Raw genomic sequence first — 25,709 nt, forward strand, 5'->3', positions numbered from 1 at the left:
GGCATGTCTGAAAGGGCAATCAGTTTAAAGAGGGCAAGAGAGGGTTTAAGAGAGGCCTCTTAAAACTGCTTTGCCTCTAGAGAAATGGCAGTTTTGAAAGAAGCGATTCAATGTGAATACCTCACATATGGTATCTGGCTCCAATACTATGATTCTGCTGAAAACATTTACAATATGATGGTAAAAATAGAGTTTGGAAGTGTCCAGTTCAATAACATTGTTTACAGTAGATGCTAACCATCTCCTTTATCCCCATCTCTGTATGGTAGCATAGCTGCTGATTTAGCAAAGGGATAAAACTATGTCTAATTTTAAGGATGTGAGGAATCCCATTGGGTTCAAAGAGATCATTCATATGCTTAAGTACATTGCTGATTCAGTGCTGAAATGAAAATAGCTACATGGAGTTGCAAATGTGACGTTTAAAAAGAGAAAGGCTAATTTACAGGATGATAGGAACATTTAATTAGAGTGTATAGATGGAAGGAAATCCACAACCATAAATAATGATACAAAACACAGCATGTCTTCTGCAATCACCGTGGTGTCTTTAGCTTGGAAAGCTTAAACTGAGAACCCAGGCAGGTGTATGAACAGCAGAGCACTGCAAACATTTTCATGCACAGCTTTTCTATATTCCATTTTGTACCTATATTTTTACTTTAATGTAAAAATATCTGCTTTGCAGCATTGCTGGGTTTCTACGCTAACACAGCATCAGCTTCTTGGCATTGTACTGCTCAGGTGGTAATTCTGAATTATTTGACAAGCCATTCCATTATCCCAGCTCTAGGATCAGAAATCTCTACTGGACTGCTGAGTTATATTCCATTCTCCAGTCCAAGAATCAGCTACTGCTGACAGAAAACAGCATCTTTTGTCCATACCCACAGATTTTCAGCCTTTCAATGTCTAAAGGGGGGGCTATAAGAAAGAAAGGGACAGACTCTGGTCTGTTTTGATGGGAAAAATGGTTTCATACTAAAAGAGAGAAGATTTAGATTAGATATAAGGAAGGTGTTTTTCACAATAATGGTAACGAAGCACTGAAAGAGGTTGCCCAGAGAGTTGATGATGGATGCCCCCTCCCTGCAGACATCCAAGGTCAGGCTGGATGGGGCTCTGAGCAACCTGATCTAGCTGTAGGTGTCCCTGTTTACTGCAGAGGGGTTGGACTAGACAACTTTTAAGAGCCCTTTTGAACTCAAACTATACTATATTCTAGGGATTTATAATCCCAAATCTATCAGATGTAGAAGGCAGCCCTGCCAACCTTGTGAATGAAGGCCATCTTACGTTGACAAAAGTTCCTCCCACTGCACGCTGTGCCCTTTGCTCTTCAGTTCCCACTTTTCCTCCTACAGGGAAGGACAAGTTGCTTGTGAAGCATCTGAACTTTGTCTACCGCAGATCGCAACATGATGTGTTCAGATAAAACCTTCATGGGAACTGCTTTAGGCCCAGAGAGGGCAAATGTGTCATCTGCTGCCCTAAGTTTCCCTGTTCGTACTTTTCAAAAGTGATCTAAAGATCAGAACAAAAGTGCTTGGTGTGCTCAAATTCTCTTCCCCTCTGGATTTCACATCCCTGAATTGTGACTACAGACAGGTTTCTTCCTCTCATCTGTTTATAATCCACAGCCAGCCTCTGAAGGGAGAGGTCTACAATTATTCACTGAAAGAATGGGCCCGGCCCACCTCCTGAGGTGCTTAGCAGGCCACACGCTGTTCTTGGTCATATCTAGTTAAGTCAGTGAGGTTGCATAGATACAAGCCCAGTCTGACTTCAGCTGTGCTTTTGTGCACACCCAGCTTCCTCAGCTGAATAGCTGGTGGCTGTAGAGGAGGTCAGCAATGTCTAACAACATTAGTGAAACTGGAAGCTGGTTTGTAGCCTTGTATAACAAGCCTGTACGGCTGTGCTTACCTTCCTCTTTAAGTTTCTCACCCCTCCCTGATGCCATTCTAGGACATGCAACAGTCTGTCAGCGGGTGGCAATTCAGAAGTGGAGAGGCCACTTCTCTGTTTTGCAAGTCAATACAACTCAGAATAAACCTAGATAATACATGTCCGTGTGAGGATAGCAGAAGTTAAAGCCCACAAGAAAACCTACTGCATTAAGAGAAAATAATAGAGACACTCCTTATTTTGTTTGGTTAGCAGGCAGAACGGGTTGCAGGTGGTTTTATGAGGATGCCTGATGTGTGATATTTACTTTTATTTGCTCTTCAATTTCATTGAGTGCTTGCTCTCAAAAGAGCACAGGGCTATCAAGCAGCCCCAAACAGTAAAACAGTAACAACTTCACAATAATGACTTAAAAATCATGTCAATATGAAATACACTTGGAGAATTGCTTGGAAGCATTAAGCTCTATCATGCCTCACAAAACAGGTTTCCAAAGAAACTTGCAGAAATACCAGCAGAGATCACCGTGACCGGTGAAAGTTAAGACAAATGTTTTCTGTGGTAAAACAGAAATATTAAAATCTTGTTGACAGATGCAATGCTGTATGCTTCACCTATTATAATAGTGTTGTGCCAGTTTTCTGCTATTTAAATCAAAGTTATTGGAGGGGAAATTCTGTTTTTATAAGATGGAAACTAATTGCTAAACTTCACAATACACGCCGGGGGCTGAACACTGCTCTTTCACAGCTCTTGTTATGCTACTGAGACTTCTGCACTCGGTATCTTCTGTTCCCTCCCAATACTTGAAGGGACCATATAAGCAGGAGGGGGAACGGCTGTTTACAAGGGTGGATAGTGATCAGACAAGGGGGAATGGTTTTAAACTGAGACAGGGGAGGTTTACGTTAGATATTAGGAGGACGTTTTTCACCCAGAGGGTGGTGACACACTGGAACAGGTTGCCCAAGGAGGCTGTGGATGCCCCATCCCTGGGGGCATTCAAGGCCAGGCTGGATGTGGCTCTGGGCAGCCTGGTCTGGCGGTTGGTGACCCTGCACACAGCAGGGGGGTTGAAACTAGATGAGCATTGTGTGGTCATTTTCAACCCAGGCCATTCTATGATTCTATAATTCCCAAAATGATGTGGGATCTCAATCAGTTCTGAGAGTCTCTGGAGCTACAGACTGGTGACCCAGCTAGGAGTAAACTGCTGCACCTGACACTCACCTCAAGATGTTGTACAAGAATAGATGATTGAGAGTTCATTTAATGTAGCCAATACTATCAGGAATATTTGTTGACACTTTCTGACATAGGCACTGCCGAAGAGTATTTTTGCTGAAGGATGTGGTAGCAGCTTTGCTAACTTTGGACTTTAACTCCTGAAGGATTACTCTGAGAATGTCCATGTAAGTCATGTTCTGCTGTTTCTCTTCTACTAACTTACCTCCTCTAAATGGTACAACGTGGTTGATTTTGCGATGAACAAACTGCCTATTATTCCTGGGGGAAGAAAAAAAATATGAAATGAATCAAAGTCAGAACCAAGCAGCAGGGGCTTCCCAGCAGGGAACTCCGTGGTAGAGGGGCTGCTTGACCAGAACCCCACAAAATGAACGGCTACTATCTCCAAGTCCCCACACCGAGATATTTATGTGAATGCAAAGAAAGCTCTCCTTAGGTTAAATACTCATACTCAAACCAGTAAATCTTAAAGCAGCCTAATCTGCACAAAAAGAATACCTGGGAAAGTTGAAAGGAAATGGTTTTCAATTTTAAAGAGTTCCTAATCTTCTGATATTCACCCCAACAGAAACACAGCAGCAACACCCTCATCTTGATTACAGGAATTACTGCTTCTAACAGCTGCCAAAAGAAACAAAATGCCTTTGTTTGGTCAGTCAGAAAAGAAGGAAGTTTTGAGATCAATTACAGCCAACCTCCGCAGCTCCACTTTACAACACCACATAACAGTCCCCCACAGTCTGAGATTTGCAAGCACTGATCAGAATTAGAAGAGGAGAAATAGTTCAAATGAATTCATGCAAGAGGGCAATGTCTTTTAAGGAAAATATATAGTGCTTAACTTTTGTGAAAAAGAGGAAAACAAAATTTAATGAGCCTTGCTTATAAAGTGAGTGCGATTTTCACAGTGTGAAGCCAAGCAAACTGTGTCTTCTTATGTCAAATATTCCCTTAGGCCAGTGTCACTGCTCTGCCGTCCCAGAAACATTCATTCCAATGAGAATCTTAGGAGGCTCTTGGTGTTTTAAAAGGTGAACTTCTGGTTTTCCTAATTATTTTTAAAAGTTAGAAACATATGCTGTGTTGTCATGGAGTAAGAAAGCACACTCCTTTCATCCTTCAATTTGTTCCCAGTGCCACCATTTCTTAATTTGAAATTGACTAAAGCAGTGGTTTCAAAACAAAATAGCATATTACAAACAGATCTCTGAAGGTTACAGATTTCAAACCAAGCGTCTGTACAAACTTCATCACCTTGCAGTTCTTGCTTATGCCAGTAAATTCTGATCAAAAGCTTCCTCCATATTTTTAAGTAATTAGCTAAGCTAGGTGTGGAGCAATATTCTGGAATTCATTTCCAGGGCAAAAGTAGTGGCTATAGAAAAAAAAGAAATTCATCACTTGAAATGTTCTTGCTCTAACCTGGAAATACCCTGGGTAGTCAACCCATCACCAAATATCAATGATCTGAATAATTAACATCAAAGTTTCAACATAATTACCTTCCTTCAGTGTAAGAGTTAGGTTTTCTGCTCTGGGATTAGGATAGTTTTTTATTTTTTAAAGAACAAACAAGCTTTGTGAAAACTGTTATTTCCATTTTTAGTGAACTTCCATCACCCTCATGAGAATGAGCCTGCAGAATGCCAATTGACTGCAGAAGCATTTAGACAACTATCAGCAAAATCCTTCTAACTTTGCAATTACCTCTGATTAGCAAAGGGCACTTGAAGAAGCACGATCAACTTTGCCTAGACATTTGGTCCAGATTTCAGCGTGATGGAAGTGAGGAGCTGAAGAGTAGGGGAAAGCATTGATAAAAAGGATTAGTTCTTTTAAAAGCATAGGCTGTAGGTAGGCTGGTTTTCTCCGTTTCTGTACATCTCTTTTGAGAGATTAAAATCTCATCAGGTTTTATTTGATGAAGAAGTAAATAAAGCCCTTTATCATCTCTAGCTACCTCCTGTCCCCTTAATCATACCTCCATTTCCATTATACATCTGTCAAAGAGCAGCTGCCATCTCAGCAAATCAAAACCAGGCTCCCAGAGCCAGTGGCTGATTGTGCAGATTTTTGGGGCTTGTGGGCTCCAGTGAGCTTTCATCCCCAGCCTCAAACAGTGGATTAACTGTGATTGCTGTAGGGCAGTGGCAGTCCAGGCATCAACAGTCAGCCACATCCCAAAGCAACATCCCAGTGCAAGCACAATCCAAGCAGTTTGAGACAAACTTTCTCTCAGCAAGATGTATCCCATCAGCCAGGAGCTCTCCCTCTGGCAGTTCACAGTGTTTATCTCTCTTAGTTTTGACAAGCTATCAGCATTCTTCTGGCCTCATATTATATCCGGCTGCCTGGCAGCATCTTTGAGAGTTAAGTGAAGCTATGAGCTTCAGCTACTCAGGAAATAAATGGTGCATAAAATACTGTAAAGTATTTATATTTCACGTGACCACCCTGGTGTATCCACCTGAGCAGCAGGTGAAAACTGTAAAGGACCCTGGGATTCTAGCTGGGAGACTAACAAAGCTGTTCCCTTTGGTCTGTAGACCTCTGAGTACCAAAAAAAGACAAGGGGCAAGGGAAAGGCTTGAGCTTCTTCCAGGTTCTCTCCAATCCAGGGGTTCAGTAGTAGTCCACAGACCTCTTCTTCAGTCAAAGAATACATACTATTGGTAGCAAAAATACTGACTGTGCTACAAGGATGCTATTCACATCCTTATATCTCAGGACTAATAAGATAACTTGTAGGTTAAAGGATATGACCAGAGTCTACACACTTGTACACTAGACTTCCCTTCTAGGTCAGCCCTGTCTGCAGCCCAGCCATCACCTAAAGCCCAAGCTGAGACTCCTTTAAAGCTCTCAAAATATTCTCCTGATCTCTTACTTCTGTTGGGTCATGCATATCACCAACAAAATAGAGTTCCTCAATAATCCATTTTCCTTTTGATTTCCTTTAGGTACATCTTCCAACAGCTCCAAAGAGCTCACTCTACCATATTCCACTTGAACAATATTAATATAGAGCCGTCCCATAGAAGCCTAGCACAAATAGGAGCATCCTGAAGGATTGGCCAAAAGGAGAAAAACATTGTACCGAAATCCTGCAAAATCCCTTAAGTAACATTCACAGAAGTTCAATCAGGTTTTTCTTAAAGCACAAGGTTACAAGTCCGGACATCTTTCCCTTTAGGGCTTTGCAGGAACAAAGTCACATATCCTCTTGGTTCTTTAGCTTTCCATAATATAAGCAAGTCAAGAATCCCCACTCACAGGGGCACTGAAAAATTGAACTGTTCTTTTCAGTCATGAAATAGATTAAGTTCATGGGCTGTACTCAGTTTGTGTCAAGCAATTCCATGCAGATCTGATTTTTAGTTTGTAGCAGCTTGTAAGGAGTTAATACTTAAACCAAGAGAAACAAGAACTAAGAAAGAATAATGTTATGGCTACAATTACATCCTCTAATGTATGCTTGTGAGTTTACATATTTTGATGGGTAATTTTCAGACCTTTAAGTACAACATCTCCCTGAAGAAAACCTTCTTGCCTGATGACTTCTAGAAATAGCTGCTATCTGAGGCTATGAGAGCAAATTGCCACAGATCAGGTTAAAGTTGGATTTGAAACCAATTCAACTAACTAGTGCAAAAGAACCTGTGTAACCACCCTCATGCTGAATTAAATTGGATTGATGTTTTTAACAACATAATCAGTTGAAATGTCTTTGCTTCTTAACAAGGAGGTATCAACAAATCAGAAATGCCAGATACAAAACATTTCTGGAATGTATAAAAGCAGGTTTTCTGTGTGACATGTTAGTTATCAAATGACACACAAAAATCACATCAGCTTGTGCAAGACTTCGCATTCAGAGTTTGTTTGTTTTTTTAATTACATTATGAGACTTGGGAAAAAAATCCAAATAGATAATTTAAAAAATATGCAGGAGGGGTTAACACAGTAATTATTACCTACTTCTGTTAGGTACTGTTTTGTGAATACTGCTGGAAAAGATGGATTATAACTTGGTTGCATTCTCCATCTCCTCAGTGTTTCTCCTTTCTCCCAGGATCATTTCATAGCAATGACAATTCATGAGAAAAAAACTGCCATTTTCCAAACATGCTGTTTTAGATCCCCAAAGGCTTTCAGCAGGCACCTCACCTTCCTGCTGAGCTCAGGAAAGAGGCAGACGTGGTCAGTGGCAAGATTCATATTCCAAGAGACTTCCTTTCACAGACAAGTAAGGGAAGATATCAGCACACTTTATATCTGCTTATTTTACAATTAAGATTAACAAAATAACTTTCTATCTTATGCTTATATTAAAGAATTTAATGTTAGGAAAACACATCCATCTCTAATACCCTGCTCTATGCGTACGCATGCAGGATATGGGTCTGAGCAGGCTGAAGTCATGCTGTGTCAAAACAAATAAGACTATTGCATTAGTTATTTCCTGGATGCATTTGCTCTGTGTTTCCTGGGGAGCAACTTGTAACATCATATAATGAAGGTAAGTAGTTCTCTTTTCTGCAGTCCTACAAACACTCTTTCATAACATCTGAATCCTCCAAAACACAACTCTGCTGTGACGGCCAGTTTGACTCTGAATGCAGTTTTGTAACTCAGTGGGATAGCTACATCAATCACACTCATAACAAAGACTGTCTTGAGAATTTAGTAAAGTTGGCTTTGTGCTTCCATTAAACAGAAGATATGATTCTCTAGGTGTCTGATAATCACTTGAAAGTCAATTCGTAGTTATTTATACCTGGCTTGCTAGGGCTGCTCCTCATGGCATCATCCAAAGGGACAGCAGCAACAACGCAGCACAACATTGCAAGTGGGCCTCCAAAGGGAGCTTTCCTGCCTGTTACCAGCAATTCTGCATTTTCGCTTGGCAGGACTTGGATTCACAGAGAAATTCAATTTGAAGCGAGGCAAAAATCACTATGAGATGGGTCAGTTTAAGATTCCTCGGATGATCCTAAAAATAAACTGGTGTCCTGGATTTATTCCTAGAATTCTGTTCTTCTCTAAAAATTATTGAGTTTTAATTCTCATGAATTAATCTTATTACTCTAGTTTAGCTACTTTCCTTCTACATTTTAGGGATGAATTAAAACCAGAAACTCTGCCTCTTCTTTCCCTGCCTGTAAAGTAAGACCACAAACAGTCATAACCACTTTCCTCTGCTGAGTTCTACTCATCAGATCCTTTTTGTTTTCCAACAACACATTGCTGTTGCCAAGTTGGGGTGACACTAAATTTGATTCCTGTTATCTTGTGACTTCATACACATAAAATGTACCACGAGATCCATTTTGTTTCTTACCAAAGGAATAAACTCAAAGTCAAAACCAGCCTGTATGTTAGAGTTACACTTCTTGTTTATACGGTTGCGAAGCAAACTTAAAGTAGAATGGTGTAAATATATGATTTATCCCTAAGCTAAATAAAAGTCAAGCTGACAATTATGAACAAGTTATTCTAGTCTCTTTCCAGGCATGTTATGCTATTCAGCATTTGTGACTTTCGCAGAACACCAAGTGTGTTGCCAGTATTTTGTGTCTTTTGATATCATTTGCACAGTCCCTGTGGAACATAATGTAATAGCAACCCTGTCAGCAGGAAGAATGGAAATTGTGCCTCAGAATACCTCAAAACACTATTAAACACTTTTTTTCTTTTAGTTTTAAATAGTTTTAAAAACTATTGTGTGCAGGTGAACCACCTGAACCCTCCAGTCTAGGTCCTCTACCTGTTGGACTGATATCTAAGTTGGGGAGCCAAAGAGTACCTTTGAGCTTTATGTTTGGATACATACCCCATTTGCCTTCCATGCTCATGAGTCTTAGGCTTCAAAGTAAATCACTGAGAAGAGTTTGATGCATTTGTGCAGATGAGCAGAAAAACCCCATGGCAGTCCCTTCTCATCTCACCCATTTTGCTTGGGGAATAGGATTTGAGGCTGAATTGCTGAGTACAGCTATACCACCACATTCACATAGCTTTAAACATGTCTCTAGTTAAAAATACATGAACACATCAAAGTTACAAAATCTGCATCTGTCCTCTATCAACCCCCACAAACAGAAACAATATCTCAAGTAAGTTAACACAAAGTAGAAGAACATTTAGTGTAGCAGTTTGGTACACAGAATGGAAGAAGAGGCAAAAGTGCTGTCTATCATCATTCCTGAAGTCAGTATCTAATTTTAGTAAAGCCTGGGATAACAACTCCATAGCATATTAAGATAAGGATCACATATACTGTGCTTAAGATCTCCCTTACTTGCTCAAAATGTTAGTTGGGAATCCAAATGTTAGAATAGCAGACTTCACCATGTCTTTTCCAACAACTGGAAGCTTGGCAACAAATAAAACAGTAGCATTGCTTCCTCAGTGAATAGTTATACCCAGGTTAAGGGATAAAATCACCATGCTGTCAATGGCTTTGGGAGTATTTGGATGCCAACCTTCATCTTCAGAAATATGCTTGTTCTCCAGCTTAGACTCAAACTATTCAAAGCAAACTTCTGCTTTAAATCTGCCCCTAGAATATCCATTCTCTGAACTTCTTGCGAGTGTTGGAAGCAAACAAGCTACATAAGGACAATATTAACCTTTGGTTACACCCTCCTTTTGTTTTTAATCTCTAAATAAAATGAGAGCAGTAATGAGAGTCTGCCATGGATAGAAAATAAAGTATTTCAGAAAATTGTTTCTTGATCTTTATTAATTGAAATACCACTTCATCTTCTCTGGAAATAAAAATAAACCCTGTTGGTATCATGGTTTTAATCCATGAAAAACAAACCTTATTAAACTCAGATAGTTATTTTGATCTCCTAATCTCACTTCTTTTAAAGATGTTAAAAAAAATGTAGTCTTCATTCTGACGTCTTATAAACTAATGTAAGCTTATGGATCAGAAAGAGAATGCTAAAGGGAGAGTGTAAGCAGTATTCTGGTGGCTCAGGTAGTTTCAAAGCTAGATTATGTTCCCATAGGAAGCTTTGAGTGGCACAATCCATTTGATACAGAGTCATCTCTGTATTTCCTTCTGTGTAAGTTAAATGAGTAATTTCTCATCTTTATCATCTTGCATCATTTTCTTTGACTGTCCTTTTAAAGGCCTGATCTTTCCTCCAGAAACTTGCAGTTCCAAAATTTCCTCAGTATTAATGGTGCTTGTGGATTCAGTATTTCCTTCTTGCACATGACTGGTAAATTTCGATTAAAAAAAATTAGGGAAAACCTTCCATAGTGCCAGGTCAACATAAGATCTGCGCTTTGAGTAGATGCTTAAGTCTCCTTGAGGTCTATTTCTCTAAACAGAAATTATGGCTCTGAATATTTCCTAGTAAAGTTACTCAAGCCAGCATACTGGTTGCTTCTATTTCTGAGACAACATAACATCAAATACTCTTGGTCAACGTACTCAACCAGCTTTGCATTTAGAAAGTCTTCCTATTTTTACTCTAGGATAGAACTAAGTCTCATAACATGTGCCTCATTCAAATGTAACCATGATTTTCAGCACTGAATATAGGCAGCATTTATAAAGTATAATCCAAGTTGCTGAAGTACTACAATGGCTATCTGTTTTGAACCACTTTCTCCCTTCTCTGATGAGATGTAATATTTAAATGTAGTCATAATTTTTTAAGTGAAGTCACTGAACTTATATATTTTACTCTTCACTCTTATTTCTGTCTTTTATCCTCTGCAACTAAAAGGCTGCATTGGGCCTTGGAAGAGGATCTATGCATGGAGAGATTCTGCTGTAAGATGGCATCATAGTCCCTCTGTTACATGACAAAAAAAAATACTCAAATCACAGGTTCCAGACTTTGCTGCATGTCTGATCAAAGCTGGTTAATGGCCTGCATACTGGATCCCACTTCTTCAACATGACTTTGAGTTAAAAAGTGTGTTTGGACTAATCTAGTCTTTGTTGGCCAATTTCTTACCAAGACAAGTAATTTTAATGGGCTGAAAAAGCAAAATACTAAGCACATAGGGGGATAGAAGTAAAAGGCATCCCTTAACTGGAAGAAAGCATCCCAAAATGATGTCCAGAAAACTGCAGGAAACTCAGGGCATCTCAAAGGGGCATCACTCTGTAATGCACAACAGCTGAAGACAGCCATGTAAGTGACCATCCACTTGGCCTCTGTTGGGCTGCCAACAGCAGCAAGCAGTCAGGGCTGATGCCAGAGAAAGGCAGCACCATTGGCAGAAACAGAAAAGGCAGCTGAAGTAAAAACGCTGGAGGACCTGAGTCATGCTTTTTGCTGCTTCTCCAGCAAGCAGCAGGGATGAATGGTAACAGGACTTCAGCAGAACAGGGTGCCTGCAAAACATCTGTCTCCTCCTTTCTGTTCTACTGGACCCCGACCTCATACCTTTGCATTTCAAGGCACTTGCAGCACTCTGACAGTAATAAGACAGATACTCTCAGCTGCTCACACATTTTCCAGAATAACTGCTCATCCCTGAGAGTACAGAAAACTCAATTAGTAAAACTTGCAAGTCTCTGGAACATTTACCTTCCTCTAATTAAGCTCCATCCCAAACTCAAGTGTTCCAGCACTCATTTAGAGAAGCCTCTCCAAACAACTTCTTGTCAGGAAAGAGGGGGAAGATCGTTCACTGTAACACACACAATCTGATACTTAGGAGATGTTTCAGCAGCAAGAGGTTTTGCTAGCTTTAGTATAACTTATATCAAGAATGCCTAGCATCTCTAATGAAACTCTTAGTATTTGTCCCAACTAAAGTCAGCTCATTCTTACATAACAGAAAGTACAAAGTACTACTCATGACACATGAGTGAAACAGTGCTGCTTAATGCCAGCTGACACAAGGCCATGCATTATTTCCCTTCCAGGTGATGCCCCGAAGTACACTGATGGTTACCAGAATGCCATTCTGTTTCCTACAGGTAAACCTTGCTGTGGAAAACCCATTTTTTCTCCACTAAGCAAGTAAATGAAATCACCATCCACACCTTTTCTATTTGAATTAACACGCTATTGCTTCCAGAATGATAGAACTGAAGGATTCAATCAGAGAAGTTTTATTCTTAATCTAATACAGTGCAGAAGAATCAAAATTACACTCATCATGCAGTAATTGGCTTCCTGAAACAGTGCTGATCTGGTTTCTTTATACCAGCTCCTAGCTGAACCGAAGAGAAACAAAATGGGTGAGGTAAGGTCTCATTCATCGGTAGTGCTCATAAACATAATATAATTAAAATGTACATCTTTAGAGACCTGGCCATGATTCACCCTTGAAACATCTTTTCTATCCACCAACACCACCTGGCAAAACATGAAACACCAGGCAAAGAATACAGAGTTTAATAGATTCACCTGTTACCAAGCATTTCCTTCAGCAATGACATGAACGTAGCCTCTCCAGTTGCTGCAGTGACAGCTTTTTTGACATCTCAGTTGATAACTGTTTGCCCCATGTTAGTTTGGGCAACTGACACCCACACAACAGTAGACAAAACAGTTTTAGCCTCCACACTCTAAGCAGATGAGCAGCTTTCTCACATTCATGGTATTCATAATTAAGAAATAATGTCCAACAAAATACAATCAGCAGACACGGACCTGCCTTACCCAGCACTTCAGAGATTCTTAAGGCAGAAGCTGCCAAGGCCCAAGAACAGGATTTCTCTATATGGGATTATTACATACACACATACACAAACATACACACTTGCTCACCTGCACATGTATAAATACACGTCCACACACAAAGCAGGTCTTGTTTCTGTGGCTCTACAGCAAAAAGATTCAGTTGTGTATCAGTCAACAAAAAACTAACTTGCAGTTACAGGTCTAAAAATAAATGGGAGGCTTGCTATATTAGCATGTCATTAAGAAATATTAACGCATACCACAGCTAAAGAATACACAGCTGAGGAACTCCAGAAACAAAAGTGCTGGCCAGCAGGATACTACAAGCAATCTAGTAAAAGATCAGATAATAAAAGATTATTCAGATTTAGGAGTGCTTTTTCTTTCTTGAAAAAGAAACTATGAACTCAAAAACTTCATCCATCTGAAGTTCCTGCAGTCACGATAATGCCTGAGAACTACTGCAGTTTATAGATATCTCACCACAAACCCCTCTTCATCTGATTTCAGTGCTGTCACAACAGTAGGGTTCAGTGGGTGTTATTAGAGCTGCACAGCATACTAAGCACAATAATTGAAGTAGCAACAGTTCCATGTGGCTTAAAGCCTGGTTTCTATTGTGTATTGGCACAGCAAAAAGATCCAAATTACCTTTCTTTTCTTTGTCACTCAAATTCTCAAGAGCTGCAGGTCTCTTATCACGAGAATTTTTTTTCCTGTAGCATACAGGGATAAACCAGGGGAATATTCACCTCTGCTAACTGCTATATTCCAGATGTAAATCAATAGCAAAACCATATATGTCTACTACCATTTAGGTACCACCAGCCAAATCTACCTGACCTACAAAAACTGCTGCTTTGGAAGTGATAGGGAGCCACAGATCACCCCCCCCACCAGCCCCACACTACTCTTCCAGATAAGAGGTAATTGCTCTGAAACCTTACATTTAAACAACTGAATTCCCACCCCAGGTGTTCAGACCACACATTTCACCTGGGATCTCTCTGTGGGCAATACAGAGAACAAGGTGTTTTCAAGCAGGTGATTCATCTAACTTAACAGCTATCTAACATCTAACAGCCATCACATAACGAGTAGCTCTTTCTTCAGCTGCTCAAAGTTTCAGCTAGCCTGAACAGGGCATATTTTAAAGATGTGCCAGCGTGCTTCCTGTTTTTAGGAAGATCTGTAAGTTTTGTGTTTATCTACCTTAAAGACAGTAATAAGAGAGAAAGAAAAGGAGCCCAGGCTCTCAAAAAGCAGCATGTACTTCCTTTTCAGATGATCCTTTTTTTTATTATTATTTTTATATGAAATGTAGGTTGCCTGATATCTGATACACATCAACAGTTCTATGTTTTCTTTTCTCTTCTCATTAGTATAGCTTTAACAGCATGACAGATATAGATTTTCTTTTCTTGTTTATTTTAATAGTATGAGCGTGACTGAAGGCCACTTTGTTGGCCTATAAAAAAAGCACAAGGTGGTGAACTGACTATGGTCTGAAGAAACCAATTATCGTGCTGCTAAGTATTACATTATTTCTCTTGTTATCAGACATCCCTGGGTACATAACCTCAACTTCTGCAGAAATTCTCAAACAAAGGGAAGAAAAAAGATACCTCTTCACTACAGCATGTGTTTGTGTGTGTGTATATATATATATATATATGGTGCCAGGTGTCTCTTTTGAAGAGTGGCTGAACATCTACCTTAGAGACAAAACCACCCACTGGGGCTTGTATGAAACCCAGTGCCCGCCCGACCACTCCACTGAGGGATGACTGTGGAGGTGAGGAGGACCCAAACTGTTGGTGTTGAACCCTGGTGCCAGAAGGACTGCTCCCCAGGAGAGTGAGGCCCTTGCAGTGAGAATACATCAAGAGATGCTTTGTGGGGACATCTGGAAATAGAGAGAGCAGTGAGATTTTCCTGATGTAGATGATATTTCAGGTGTGCAAAGGGTACGGCACTGTATGCTGGGCAAACAGGGGGTTCTTTTCACCCTGGGATTCAGACAGGTACTACTCAAAGTCTATATGAGTACTCAGATATTCAGCAGTAGCTTCAGATGGGGAAGCCAGCAAAACAAAGATGTTGGCTACTGGATGTGCTCAGGGATAACAAATGATATTAAAGCAAATGAAGCTGTGAATGAAATCTGTGACTGCATTAAAGAAAGCACCTCATCATTATTTTCTAGAAGTGAAAGTAACTCAATGAAAGAACTCCTTGGGTTGATTTAAGGCTTTTACACAAATCCTTCTGTAGCTGCTTTATCTGTTTATCACTAACAATTCCAGGACTTTGTAATTCTTGCTGTATGTAAACGTGAGAATACTAATCAGGTTGGGTATTAGGAACAATTTCTTCTTAATAAGAATGGTGAGGCAGTGGCACAGCTGCCCAGGGAGGTGGTGCAGTCACCATCCCTGGAGGTGTTCAGGAGCCGTGTGGATGTGGCACTGAGGGATGTGGGCAGTGGGTGGGGGGGCTGACATTCATACTGTATGATTTTAGAGGTTTTTTCCAACCATAATGATTCTGTGATTCTAATATGACTCAAAACATGCAGGAGATTTTTGTATTTGTGATCTACACTGAGTGAACTTTTTCTCATTTAAACTGGAATTCTGGGGCAGATGCTGTCTAAAGAAAAAGACTAAAGGAATGCCACAACTGCTTAGCACAGATGATGTTTCTTTTAACTAAGAAACTACTGAGAAAGAGACAGTATTATTTTATGACTATTTATTCCAGAATTCACTGAAACTTTGTCTTTACCTCCAAAACGTGGATCAATTTCACAGTGTCCCACAAAGAGTCTGCCTCTTTTGCTATCAGTGTGAAATCTCATTCAGAAAAGAGGGAGGGTTGTTTATTTTAGAGAACAAAGATTCACAATAAGAGCTCTTAGTTCCTGGGGCTGCTTATTTAAAACAAGGCTTTACTGTATAAAGCAAAAATACAGAAATACCTATGTTTGAAGTGCAATTTCAAAGAGGACAGAGAGCAGGCTCAATTCTAATAATGTTCCTTCTTTTTACATGCCTTTGAAAATGTAATAAAGGCATCCTTTGTGCCCTCCCTATCTTGATCAGTTGAAGGAACTGCTGTGGGTCATAGTTTATCAGATTTTTGACAAACCGTAATAAGCAAGTCAAGAGAGATTTACAACCATGCTACTCTTTTAGCTTCCAAATGATTTGTTTATTACATAATCATTTAAGGCTAAAAAAATAAATGTTGAAATTAAATCATTTTGTGTATAGCATTGTGAATATAAATGGACACTTTGATCACTAACTGACACAATGGATTATATCCTTGAGAATAATTTGGGTATTAGACTTATGTGTGCTCGCTCAACATCATGCCTGTAATAACTTAAGCTGCTTAATATGATTAGCTTCTGAAATGGAATTTACTGAATCAGAGAAGAAGAGAGAAAATGAGGAAATAAAGTTTTCCTTATTGCTGAGTACTCTAAATACTGTGCGTCATTTTGGCTGTAAGAATCTGAGCTTTGTTTAGTTTTAATTTATGGCAGGGAAGTCACACAAACCCTGTCTTCCCCTCAGAATACAATTTAAATAATAGTGTATAAGAAGCTCAGATTCAGACTTAGTTTATGAGGAAATAATTCACACAGTATGTTGGCTCTACCACAGGCATTGCAGAGTGAAGACCGTAAGAATCGAGATTGTTGAACTGTTCTAACAAGGTTCACATCCTCTGGAAGCACAGAGATAAATCTGAAACTATACTTTTGTCTCTGGTTGAAAAGGCTCTTACTGTCTGCCTTTCTTTCTGTCAAAGGTCAGAAGCCACAGCTGTCCCTGTTTCTCTAAAGCAGCAACCTTCTCTTCATGAAAAGACCAACCAACCTGTATTGTAGGTTTCAGCTTGATGCAGTTTCAGAGTCCAGATGTGAAATTTCTGTAATTAAATGAAAAAGACTTCTAGGTTTGTTAATCAGAACAGCTACAGTATGACCATGTCCACTGTGTCCAGTGGTGTCAATTACTGTTGCTAAAGCAAGAAGTTGATTTATTAGTCATTAAAATGTTGCCAGGAGTATCTTCAACGCAAGCGATGTTCTGTTCAGCTGAGTTCTTAGTGGTTTAGCTTTCACACGTTTTTCATAGTAAGCACACTTTCAGGTTAATGAAGATGTAAAAGAGATGGAAGAAGTGGGCTATCATGGAGTTACCCATAAGATAGTCTTTATCCTGGAAAGGGTCAGACAGCCCTGCACTGGGGAGGCATTTAGTCATACAGACTTCAGTTCATCTGTGTGTGTCTGTGCTGGTCAGTTTCTGGCTCCTGAGGTTAGGAATTACAAACCACAAATAACAAAAAATAATAATTAAAAAAAAATAAAAAGAAAACCCATTCTGAGGAGAGGCATAAAATTAGCAGAAATGCTGACATCTTGAGCTCCAGGGAAGAAAGCTTTATGTAAATATAAGCCATATTTCCTTAGTATTAAGGATCTGGAGTTAGTCATTCCCCAACTAAGCTTGTGAAGAATTAGTCTAATTAAATGGAATAGAGTACGAGAAAGAAGTTTCTTGCCACAGTGTTTCATATGGGGGCAGTTTGTGACAGCAGCATTTCAAGTAGTTGCAAACTTTCTGAAAATTTGTATTTGTTTATTCATTTTTTCAATCTCCACAGTCTACAACTGAAGGCAAAAGGGATGTCAGGGACACAAGAAAATAACTACCAGGAGCTTCTAGGAAAACACCAAGTCTTCTGGGTAAGGCAGACTAGTAATCTTCTATTTTTGAGACAGAAATAATTACTGCTGTTCTGTTTGTACAGTTTTATTGGAGATGCTTTTGAAAATCATAAAAGGAGGGAGAAGAAAAGATGGCCTTTCACCAAAATCTAAAAGGCTCTGAATGATCTATTACTTATTGCTGCATAAAAGGAATACAGCATTCAAGAGATGTCTGCAAACTAGCTTCCCACTGCTTTGAGCCTAATTTGGTTGGCAAGAAATAGAAAAACTCAAATGTTGCACTGCAAAGATCTGCTCTGATGTCAACATGGACCTTCAGCTGCCATGGCTAAAGTCAGATGTTTCTAAAGGGCTGATTTGTACTGATGATAAAATGTTGTGAGAATATTTGTCCAGTGAGTTCCTAGTTGCTTTTTTTCAATGTACATTATTTCATCCGTTTCAGACCATTTTTCTTTCAGACAAACCATGTGACATTAGAGCGCCGTGAATGAGACTGCCACCAAATCTCCTTTGTCTCTTCAATATTTAATTACAAGTCTGAAGAATGACACAAATGTAGGAGGAACCCGTACTCTGAAAAGCTGTGCTTACTGCAACCTATTTTTCTCAACAAGGAGAACAGCTAAGTCAGTTTTTAGGTGAGCTGAATGATGAAAACCTTTCTGCAAGGGGGAACAGTTTTAAATTGAGACAGGGGAGGTTTAGGTTAGATATTAGGAGGAAGTTTTTCCACTCAGAGGGTGGTGTCACCCTGGAACAGGTTGCCCAAGGAGGCTGTGGATGCCCCATCCCTGGAGGCATTCAAGGCCAGGCTGGATGTGGCTCTGGGCAGCCTGGTGTAGTGGTTGGTGACCCTGCATATAGCAGGGGGGTTGAATCACAGTGATCATTATCATCCTGCCCCTGTTTGGTTCCATAAATGGTAGCGTTCTTTGAAGGAAGATGAATTTTTAACATGTCAAAGCCCTCACATTCTTCCTTATTTCTGGTTCTCTGGACCATCAAGTAGTGGATTCCTACAGGTTTAAAGCAGACTCAAACACAATCTAGAAGCCTTTTCCCCTCCTTTCTGCCCATTTCCTCAGACCTTTCGTATGATTTAATCACTGATGTTGGCACTGCAATGTTTCTGCAGAACATAAGGCAAACATAAAGAACAACTGCATGCATGTGCATTTATGTCACAAGTGTTGAGGAGTGAGGGGCATTCACCAGCAAATTACCATATTATTCTCAAGTGAAAGAGGAGACGACATGACAGGGACTTCAGGTTGGTGAATCAGTCTTCCTGGTGAGGAATAAGGTACAAACTTAAGTTACAAGCTCGGTTTTGCACTGAGGAATATCAGTTATTCTTCCACCACTGATACTCACATCTTTCATGTTACTATCCACATGAACAATACAGGCAACGCTTTTTAGAGCCAGGCTGTCCTGGCCTTTAGATTAGAAACATTTATTCTAAAGACCAAAGCCCTGGGGGAAGAGGGAGCTTCAAGGGAGCTTATAGAATGTGCTTCAGTTTTCACTGGGGCTCATTATTGGTCCTGCAAAATTTTTCCATCCATAAGCCAGGACTGGGAAATTCACTTTTTGAAAAATACAAAAAAAATTTCAGAATTATTCTGTCTTCATTTGTTCCCACTCATAGGTTTCTATGAAAGACAGCTCACCATCGTGGCTAAAGACTAATGGAGGCCCCTTCTACTTTGCATGGTCCTCTGTACAGTCCTGCTTCTATCAACAAACACACATCCCCCCTTTCTCCCTGGTTGTTAAAGGTGGTATAGGTGATGTGGCTGGCAGTCTCCTGAAAGCTTTTTCCCTAGCAGATGGCAGCATACCACTCCTGTAATCCATCCACCTTCTTTAGCAGCCTCACCAGATCCTGTCTCAGGTGTTTGCTGGCTTAAAGTGATTCTGTTTTACAGTAGCCTTGTGTAAGAAGAAAATATCATCCCTACTGCACAGACAGCAAGCTGAGGGACAGCAAAGATTAAATGACGAAAAATCACAGCTGTAGCCGAGTTATGAGCAAAAGCAAAGTACTTCCAAAGTGAGTGCCCTATTCACTGAACCATCATATTAACAGTTATATATATTTGGAAAGGAAAAAGAGGTTAAAGGAATGTGGGAAGTAGACATCTATTAAAAAAGAGAGGAAATGTGGGAAAGAAAGATTTATCACCAGCACTTTATGGATCTGATTTTACTGAAATCAGGCAATTTTCCTCCATTTTGGCTGTTTGAGAGTGCCCCCTTTTGCATAACTAAGATGGTTTTTTGGACAACTTTCTGTATTTCAGTTGCTGCCCCTGTGAACATGGGATGTGTTGGAATGAGAAAGGACAATGAACAAGGGAGCAGTGTCTGCTTAGAGCTAGGAACTGAGAGGTTGGCAGGAAAGGGACCATCAGGACAGTGAGAAGAAAATCTCTGGTTAGTTATTGAGAACCATCACATAAATGAGTTAAACACTGACCAGTAGCTGGGTGTTTCTCAGCAACGCAGTGATAGGCACTGTCTATTCAAACTGAGGCAAGCTGGGGTCAGATTCTTGTTCTCAAGAGCTTCAGGCACCAAAGCTTAGGAAACTCAGGCCAAACATGGTATAAACAGGAGGGGAAAAAAAAAAAAAAAAAAAAAGAAGAAAAATGTAAAACAGCAGTTCTTCAAAGTGAGCAAAATGACAGTCATTCACTGTCTGCTGGACACCCATAAATAGGGTTATCAACAGACACTTACACTTGGGAAGCTTCTGGAAAACCAAACAAAGGCTGCATATAAATAATTGTGTACACTATAAATTTATAGAATACTCCCATTTTCATCACCTTCTTTTTTGCAACAGAGATAAGAATCTAGTCATTAAACCTCCATTTCCTAAGATAATGTTATTATTATTAAATAAAAGCAGCAGATTTAGAGAATTAATAATAAAATATGGATTATGTTTTCTTGGGTAGAAAGATTCACTTCAAAATATATTGCTTGCAATAAAGGGTAATCCTCAGATTTGGTGCAGCGATATTAATTACTAAGGAGAGAATGAAAGAAATCATGTCAGATTAAGGCTCTTCTGAATCACAGTGGAGAAGGAGTATCTTCTGACTAAATGGGTTATATTGCAGACGGAAATGTAAATTAGCAGACGACCCTCAGCTCTGCCTGCCTCTAACAGTTCTCCACATGACTTCTTGTGGTTAGGCCCAGGGGAGAACAACTGATGGCAGAATGATTATTTAAGCTTCCTCTATTATTGTGCCTCAGTTTTTCTCAGAAAGAGGGGATATTAATTATTCCACCTCTCCCCTGCGCTGCAGAAAAATTTGAGTTCAGATCAGAATGCAATGCATATGTAGCAAATAATTACAAAATCTTTTTGATATGAAGAATGGGAAATGTCACACAAAAGAGGTGGCTTCATGTATTACTGCTGGAGAAATGATAAATTTCAAATAACTGATGTAACATAAGATCACAGTCAATTAAGCTATGCAACAACCATGTTCCCATACATGGAAGACCAAGGTACACGCTTTACCTTTTCCATCCTGCTAAGGAGCAGATCAGGAATCTTTAGAGGGGTCCACACTGCTGAGATGCATCCAAGGTTGGCTGGAGGACCTGAAGCACTGCTGGCCTCGGGCCTATGGCAGGAGGGATGGTGCACCCTACCACAGGATGCTCTTGGAAATGATACACAGGTGGGTAACCAGTGGCTGCAGGCCGAGCAAAGCAGGTAGGCAGCCCCAGAGATGAGTTCAGAGATGGCATGAACTCAGCAGGGAGGAGAAAGTTTTGCCGCAGAGCTTCTGTACAGCAGGGTTGGAGGGATAAGCATCAAGCTGCCAGTCTATCCTGGATGCCAAGAAATCTCACCTATGTGTGCTGCGTCAAGAAAGCCTGTTGTTCAAAGTGTATGTCCAAGATACCCTGTGGGGAACTCATATTAAAACATAACAAGTTCTGAAATACTAACGTTTTCCTTAAAATGCAGTGAAGGTTACACCTTCACTACATATGCCTACGTGATATTCATGAGAATGTTTGTTCCTCTTTTTCTTAGCTGTGTAGAGACCCTGACCCACGTCGTTGCTATTTGGTGAAAAGAGTGAGGCCACACTGCAGAGAAGCTCTTCAACCTCTAAACTTTGGAGGTACTTTTTTAAAGGCGTGGGTTTAACTGTCCCTCTTAGAAAGATGAATAAAATGTAAGTACTGTGTTTCTATTCAGAGCTGGAGGGCTGACTACGCTGTATACTGTGCTGTTCTCTGCCTTGTAAGAACACAATCCTTCCAAATAGCAAGACTTGTTTATGCCAATTTGTGACACAGTTTTTCTGTGAAGAGCTATTATTTACTCTAGGTAGTCCATAGAGTTTCATATAACAGAGAAACAGCTACTGCCTAGAGATAATGACATAACACTTTGCCCTTTAGAAAATGCCATTTAATGAGGATTTAATCAGTCTTTAAAAAATGAGTAAAAGAACATTTGGGGGATATTTTTAACATTGATGTTTAAGTCCTTCCTAAAGAAGAGACTGGCTTATATCATCCTTGCAGAGGTGCCCTGCCTTGTATCTGGGGGCAAGATCTCATCTGGTCTGTATCAACTCAAGTTTGCTGGAGGCTGATCTGTCTTTTGGAAGAAGAGATAGCCATGTAAATCTGAAACCGAAAAAAGGAAAGCACTCATCCAAACAAATGGAGAAATTCTGTCTATTGCTCCACCCACTTTGTTCCCAAGCACCTGTGTCCCTCAACAAACTCCTCTCATAGCACTCTCTGGAAATGAGGATCTTACACAAAGAAAAGGAAAGGCAAAAGAGAAAGGGAAAAGGGAAAGGAATAGGAAAGAAAATAGGGACGACAAATATTGTGATTTATTTCTGAAACTCTAATAGTTCTGATAGTTCCCAGCTATTTCTTCAATTTTTTTTTTTTTTTTTTATTAGAAGGGCCAAGCAACCTGTAAGGCAATAAGATGGCTTCTGTGCTAGCTTAGAGTCTTTTCTGGGTCTGAAAGCTCCCAAAGGGCTCTGCCTTGAAGAACATCTTAAAAGAGATGCACAGTTTCATTATTTTTCGGATGCAGCATTTAAAACTAAATGGTACCCAGTATATTTGAAGAAATACAACTTTCCTTTGATATAACTACAGTATGAGGTGTTTAATTCCAGCATAGTTACTCCCACTCAGGAAGAACAGCATGAAGTAGCCAAACGAGGCATCCTTATGCCAATGTAACTGTGTCCTCAAAAATCCTAAACATATGTTGAGGAGAGGAGAAAAGGAGAAAAAAGCGAATTGAATTTACTAAAGAAGCCATTAAAATGGGATTATTTCAGCTCAGATGAAATCAGAAAGGAAATATTTGATGACCTACTAAACTGAATGTTGGACTCCAGTTAGCTCTGAATAACAGGTCAGGGCACTCTGCTCCACTGAGCGCAGGGCTCTTTGCCATAGTTGGCTGTCATAATTTCTGGGGACTGCCAAACTTGGGACTTGGGCACTCATGAGCAGACTATCTGGTGACAGCAAATGTGCTCAGGTTTCATGGTAAAATATGTCCACCTTTAAGTTTTTCTGTTACTTTCTTCTACATGCTTTGAAGTGACACAATGAAGGATTATGTCTCTTGGATAGTCCAGCCATGTTATGTTGGGATTTCACCAATCAGGGCATTACCCACTCGCAGAAGAGAAACAAAGGGCTCAGTGCTGCTCACCTTACTGAGAAGGAGGAGTTAGACTCAAATTAGAAGAGTTGGTTCAAGGGACTACTACTTATTTACTCACACTTCTGCTCCAGAGACAGCCTTCAGAGGGAAAAGGAGAGAGCACTGATGTGTGAAATTCAACAATGGTCATAAAAAGGTGACTTGCCAAACTACCTGCTGACTTCAGTCTCATTAAACTCTCATTTTTCAGCAGTGTTTCATGAAGGAGCTGTCATTTCCCAGCAGGGAATGAGGCTCCAGCCACTAAGGACTGAGGCAGTCCAAGAAGAGGGGCTTGTGGGGTACCCAATGTACCCCATGGCTGCATGACAGTACTGTGGACCAAGCCCAGGACCCCCGCCCAGAGTCCCCAGCAAATGGGGACACTGATAGAGCTGTCATGGAGACTGCATGAGGCAGCATGGTGCCCTTACTGCTACTGAGCAGCCATTGGGATCCATCCAATTGGGTGCATAAAGTTGAACTTATAGCTTCAGCTCAGCTTTAAATGGGAAGAGAGCTCTTCCTTTCTTGAGCTCAGCTGACATTTTTAAGACTGTATCTTCCCTACATGAAATATAGGTATTTGCCTGTGAGACAGCTAATACCTGGCAATTATCTCACTTAAAAATTTTGGGGGTCTGGACTCCTGTTGTCTGCATAGTGGGGTTGCAGAAAGGAAAGTTACTGTCAATATTAAAACAAACAATAACCCCACCCTGACTTTTATTTTACAGCAAGATAACTATGACTAGTTATACTAGTTATTAGCTTAGCCTCTGGTTAAACACTTTTTTAAAAAATTTATTTTTTTTTTTCCCCTGTACCCTTTCAGTCTGAAGATTTCCTGGTCAGAAGTATGAATAGCATGAATGCACGCATAATAAATATGAATTTTCTAGAAAGTTCTGTGAAGATGCTTTAAGTCTATTTCAAAGATAGGCTTTATTTACTGCAGTGAGCAAGTGATTGGCAGCATTTGATCTGAAGACCTATTTATCTGCTTCTTTCCAGGTCTACCAAGCCTACAGTGGGGCATGGCCAATCACACAGCAGATGATGGCCTCTTCCTAGCAGATACAGTCTTTCTGTCCAGGACTAAATAGCTCTTGTATAGTGGCACCAATAGGTCTGTTGAGTGTCCAAAGCAAAATTTGAAAAGTCCTCAGAATCTGCCCCCAAAAAACTCTCTGGATGGATAAAGAAGAGATATAAAAAAGCAGAAAAATTAGAAGACAAGGCAGAATCACAGAATCACAGAATCACAGAATCGTAGGGGTTGGAAGGGACCTCCAGAGATCATCGAGTCCAACCCCACCTGTCTTAGTGCAAGTGGGTTACAAACCCAGAACAGGTCCCGCAACATGCAAAAGGGTTATAATACTCTCACTAACAGTCTTAGGGCAGGTTTGGTAGTTTGCAGTCATAACAAGAATTAACATTAGTGGTACAATCTCAGCAAAAGTCTATGTAGTTAAGTTGCTGTATTGCAGGAAAAAAGTAAAGATCAGTGAGCACAGCCAATGATGTGCTTTAGCTACACTCAGAAATACACAGGTAACAGAAATCACATTAATCACCAGCAAAGCATTCCACAGGAGCTTCATCTTCAATGCGAGTGGATGCTCAGACCAAAATGTTTCTTTAAGTAACATTACTTTTTTTTCATGTCTACTTTTGGTGGGATACAGATCTAATTCAACTCAACATGGCAAACACAAATTTACCAGCAATGATATGAATCACAGAATCACAGAATGGCCTGGGTTGAAAAGGACCACAGTGATCATCAAGTTTCAACCCCCCTGCTATGTGCAGGGTCACCAACCACTACACCAGGCTGCCCAGAGCCACATCCAGCCTGGCCTTGAATGCCTCCAGGGATGGGGCATCCACAGCCTCCTTGGGCAACCTGTTCCAGTGTGTCACCACCCTCTGTGTGAAAAACTTCCTCCTAACATCTAACCTAAACCTCCCCTGTCTCAGTTTAAAACCATTCCCCTTTGTCCAATCACTACCCACCCTTGTAATCAGCCATTCCCCCTTCTGCTTATATGCTCCCTTCGAGTATTAGAAGGCCACAATGAGGTCTCCCTGGAGCCTTCTCTTCTCCATAAACAAGCCCAGTTCCCTCAACCTTTCTTCATAAGAGAGGTGCTCCAGCCATCTTAGAGGCCCTCCTCTGGACCTGCTCCAAGAGTTCCATGTCTTTCGTGGCAGCAACAGAGGTGCAAGACCAAGGAAATCACAGAAGCGATCCTGGACCACAGTACAGCCCCTCCAGAGCCTCTGTATGTGCCCTTGATGGCTGATCTGCTTGTCATGTCCTCCCTACTGCCCTCCCAACTGTTATAGCACACGGGGAATCAGACTTCCATATCACTGTGCAGACTTAACATGAAGTCTG

At 40.4% G+C, this 25,709-nt stretch overlaps 1 protein-coding gene across 2 annotated transcripts in view; it reads right to left on the bottom strand.

The window, feature by feature from the left end:
- CYYR1 (cysteine and tyrosine rich 1) overlaps positions 1-25,709 on the bottom strand; it is a 106,081-nt gene that overhangs the window by 15,712 nt on the left and 64,660 nt on the right. The window contains exon 4 of one of the 2 annotated variants that reach the window (XM_090121511.1): positions 3,359-3,414. The exons of the other annotated variant lie outside the window; for it this stretch is intronic. Within the exon in view, the coding sequence (XP_089977637.1) occupies positions 3,359-3,414 (56 nt within the window). The remainder of the gene's footprint in view (positions 1-3,358; positions 3,415-25,709) is intronic. 2 annotated transcript variants of the gene reach the window in all.

The sequence above is a fragment of the Phasianus colchicus genome, chromosome 1 (assembly GCF_987193195.1).
Source record: "Phasianus colchicus chromosome 1, bPhaCol1.hap1.1, whole genome shotgun sequence".
NCBI classification, from domain to species: Eukaryota; Metazoa; Chordata; class Aves; order Galliformes; family Phasianidae; genus Phasianus; species Phasianus colchicus.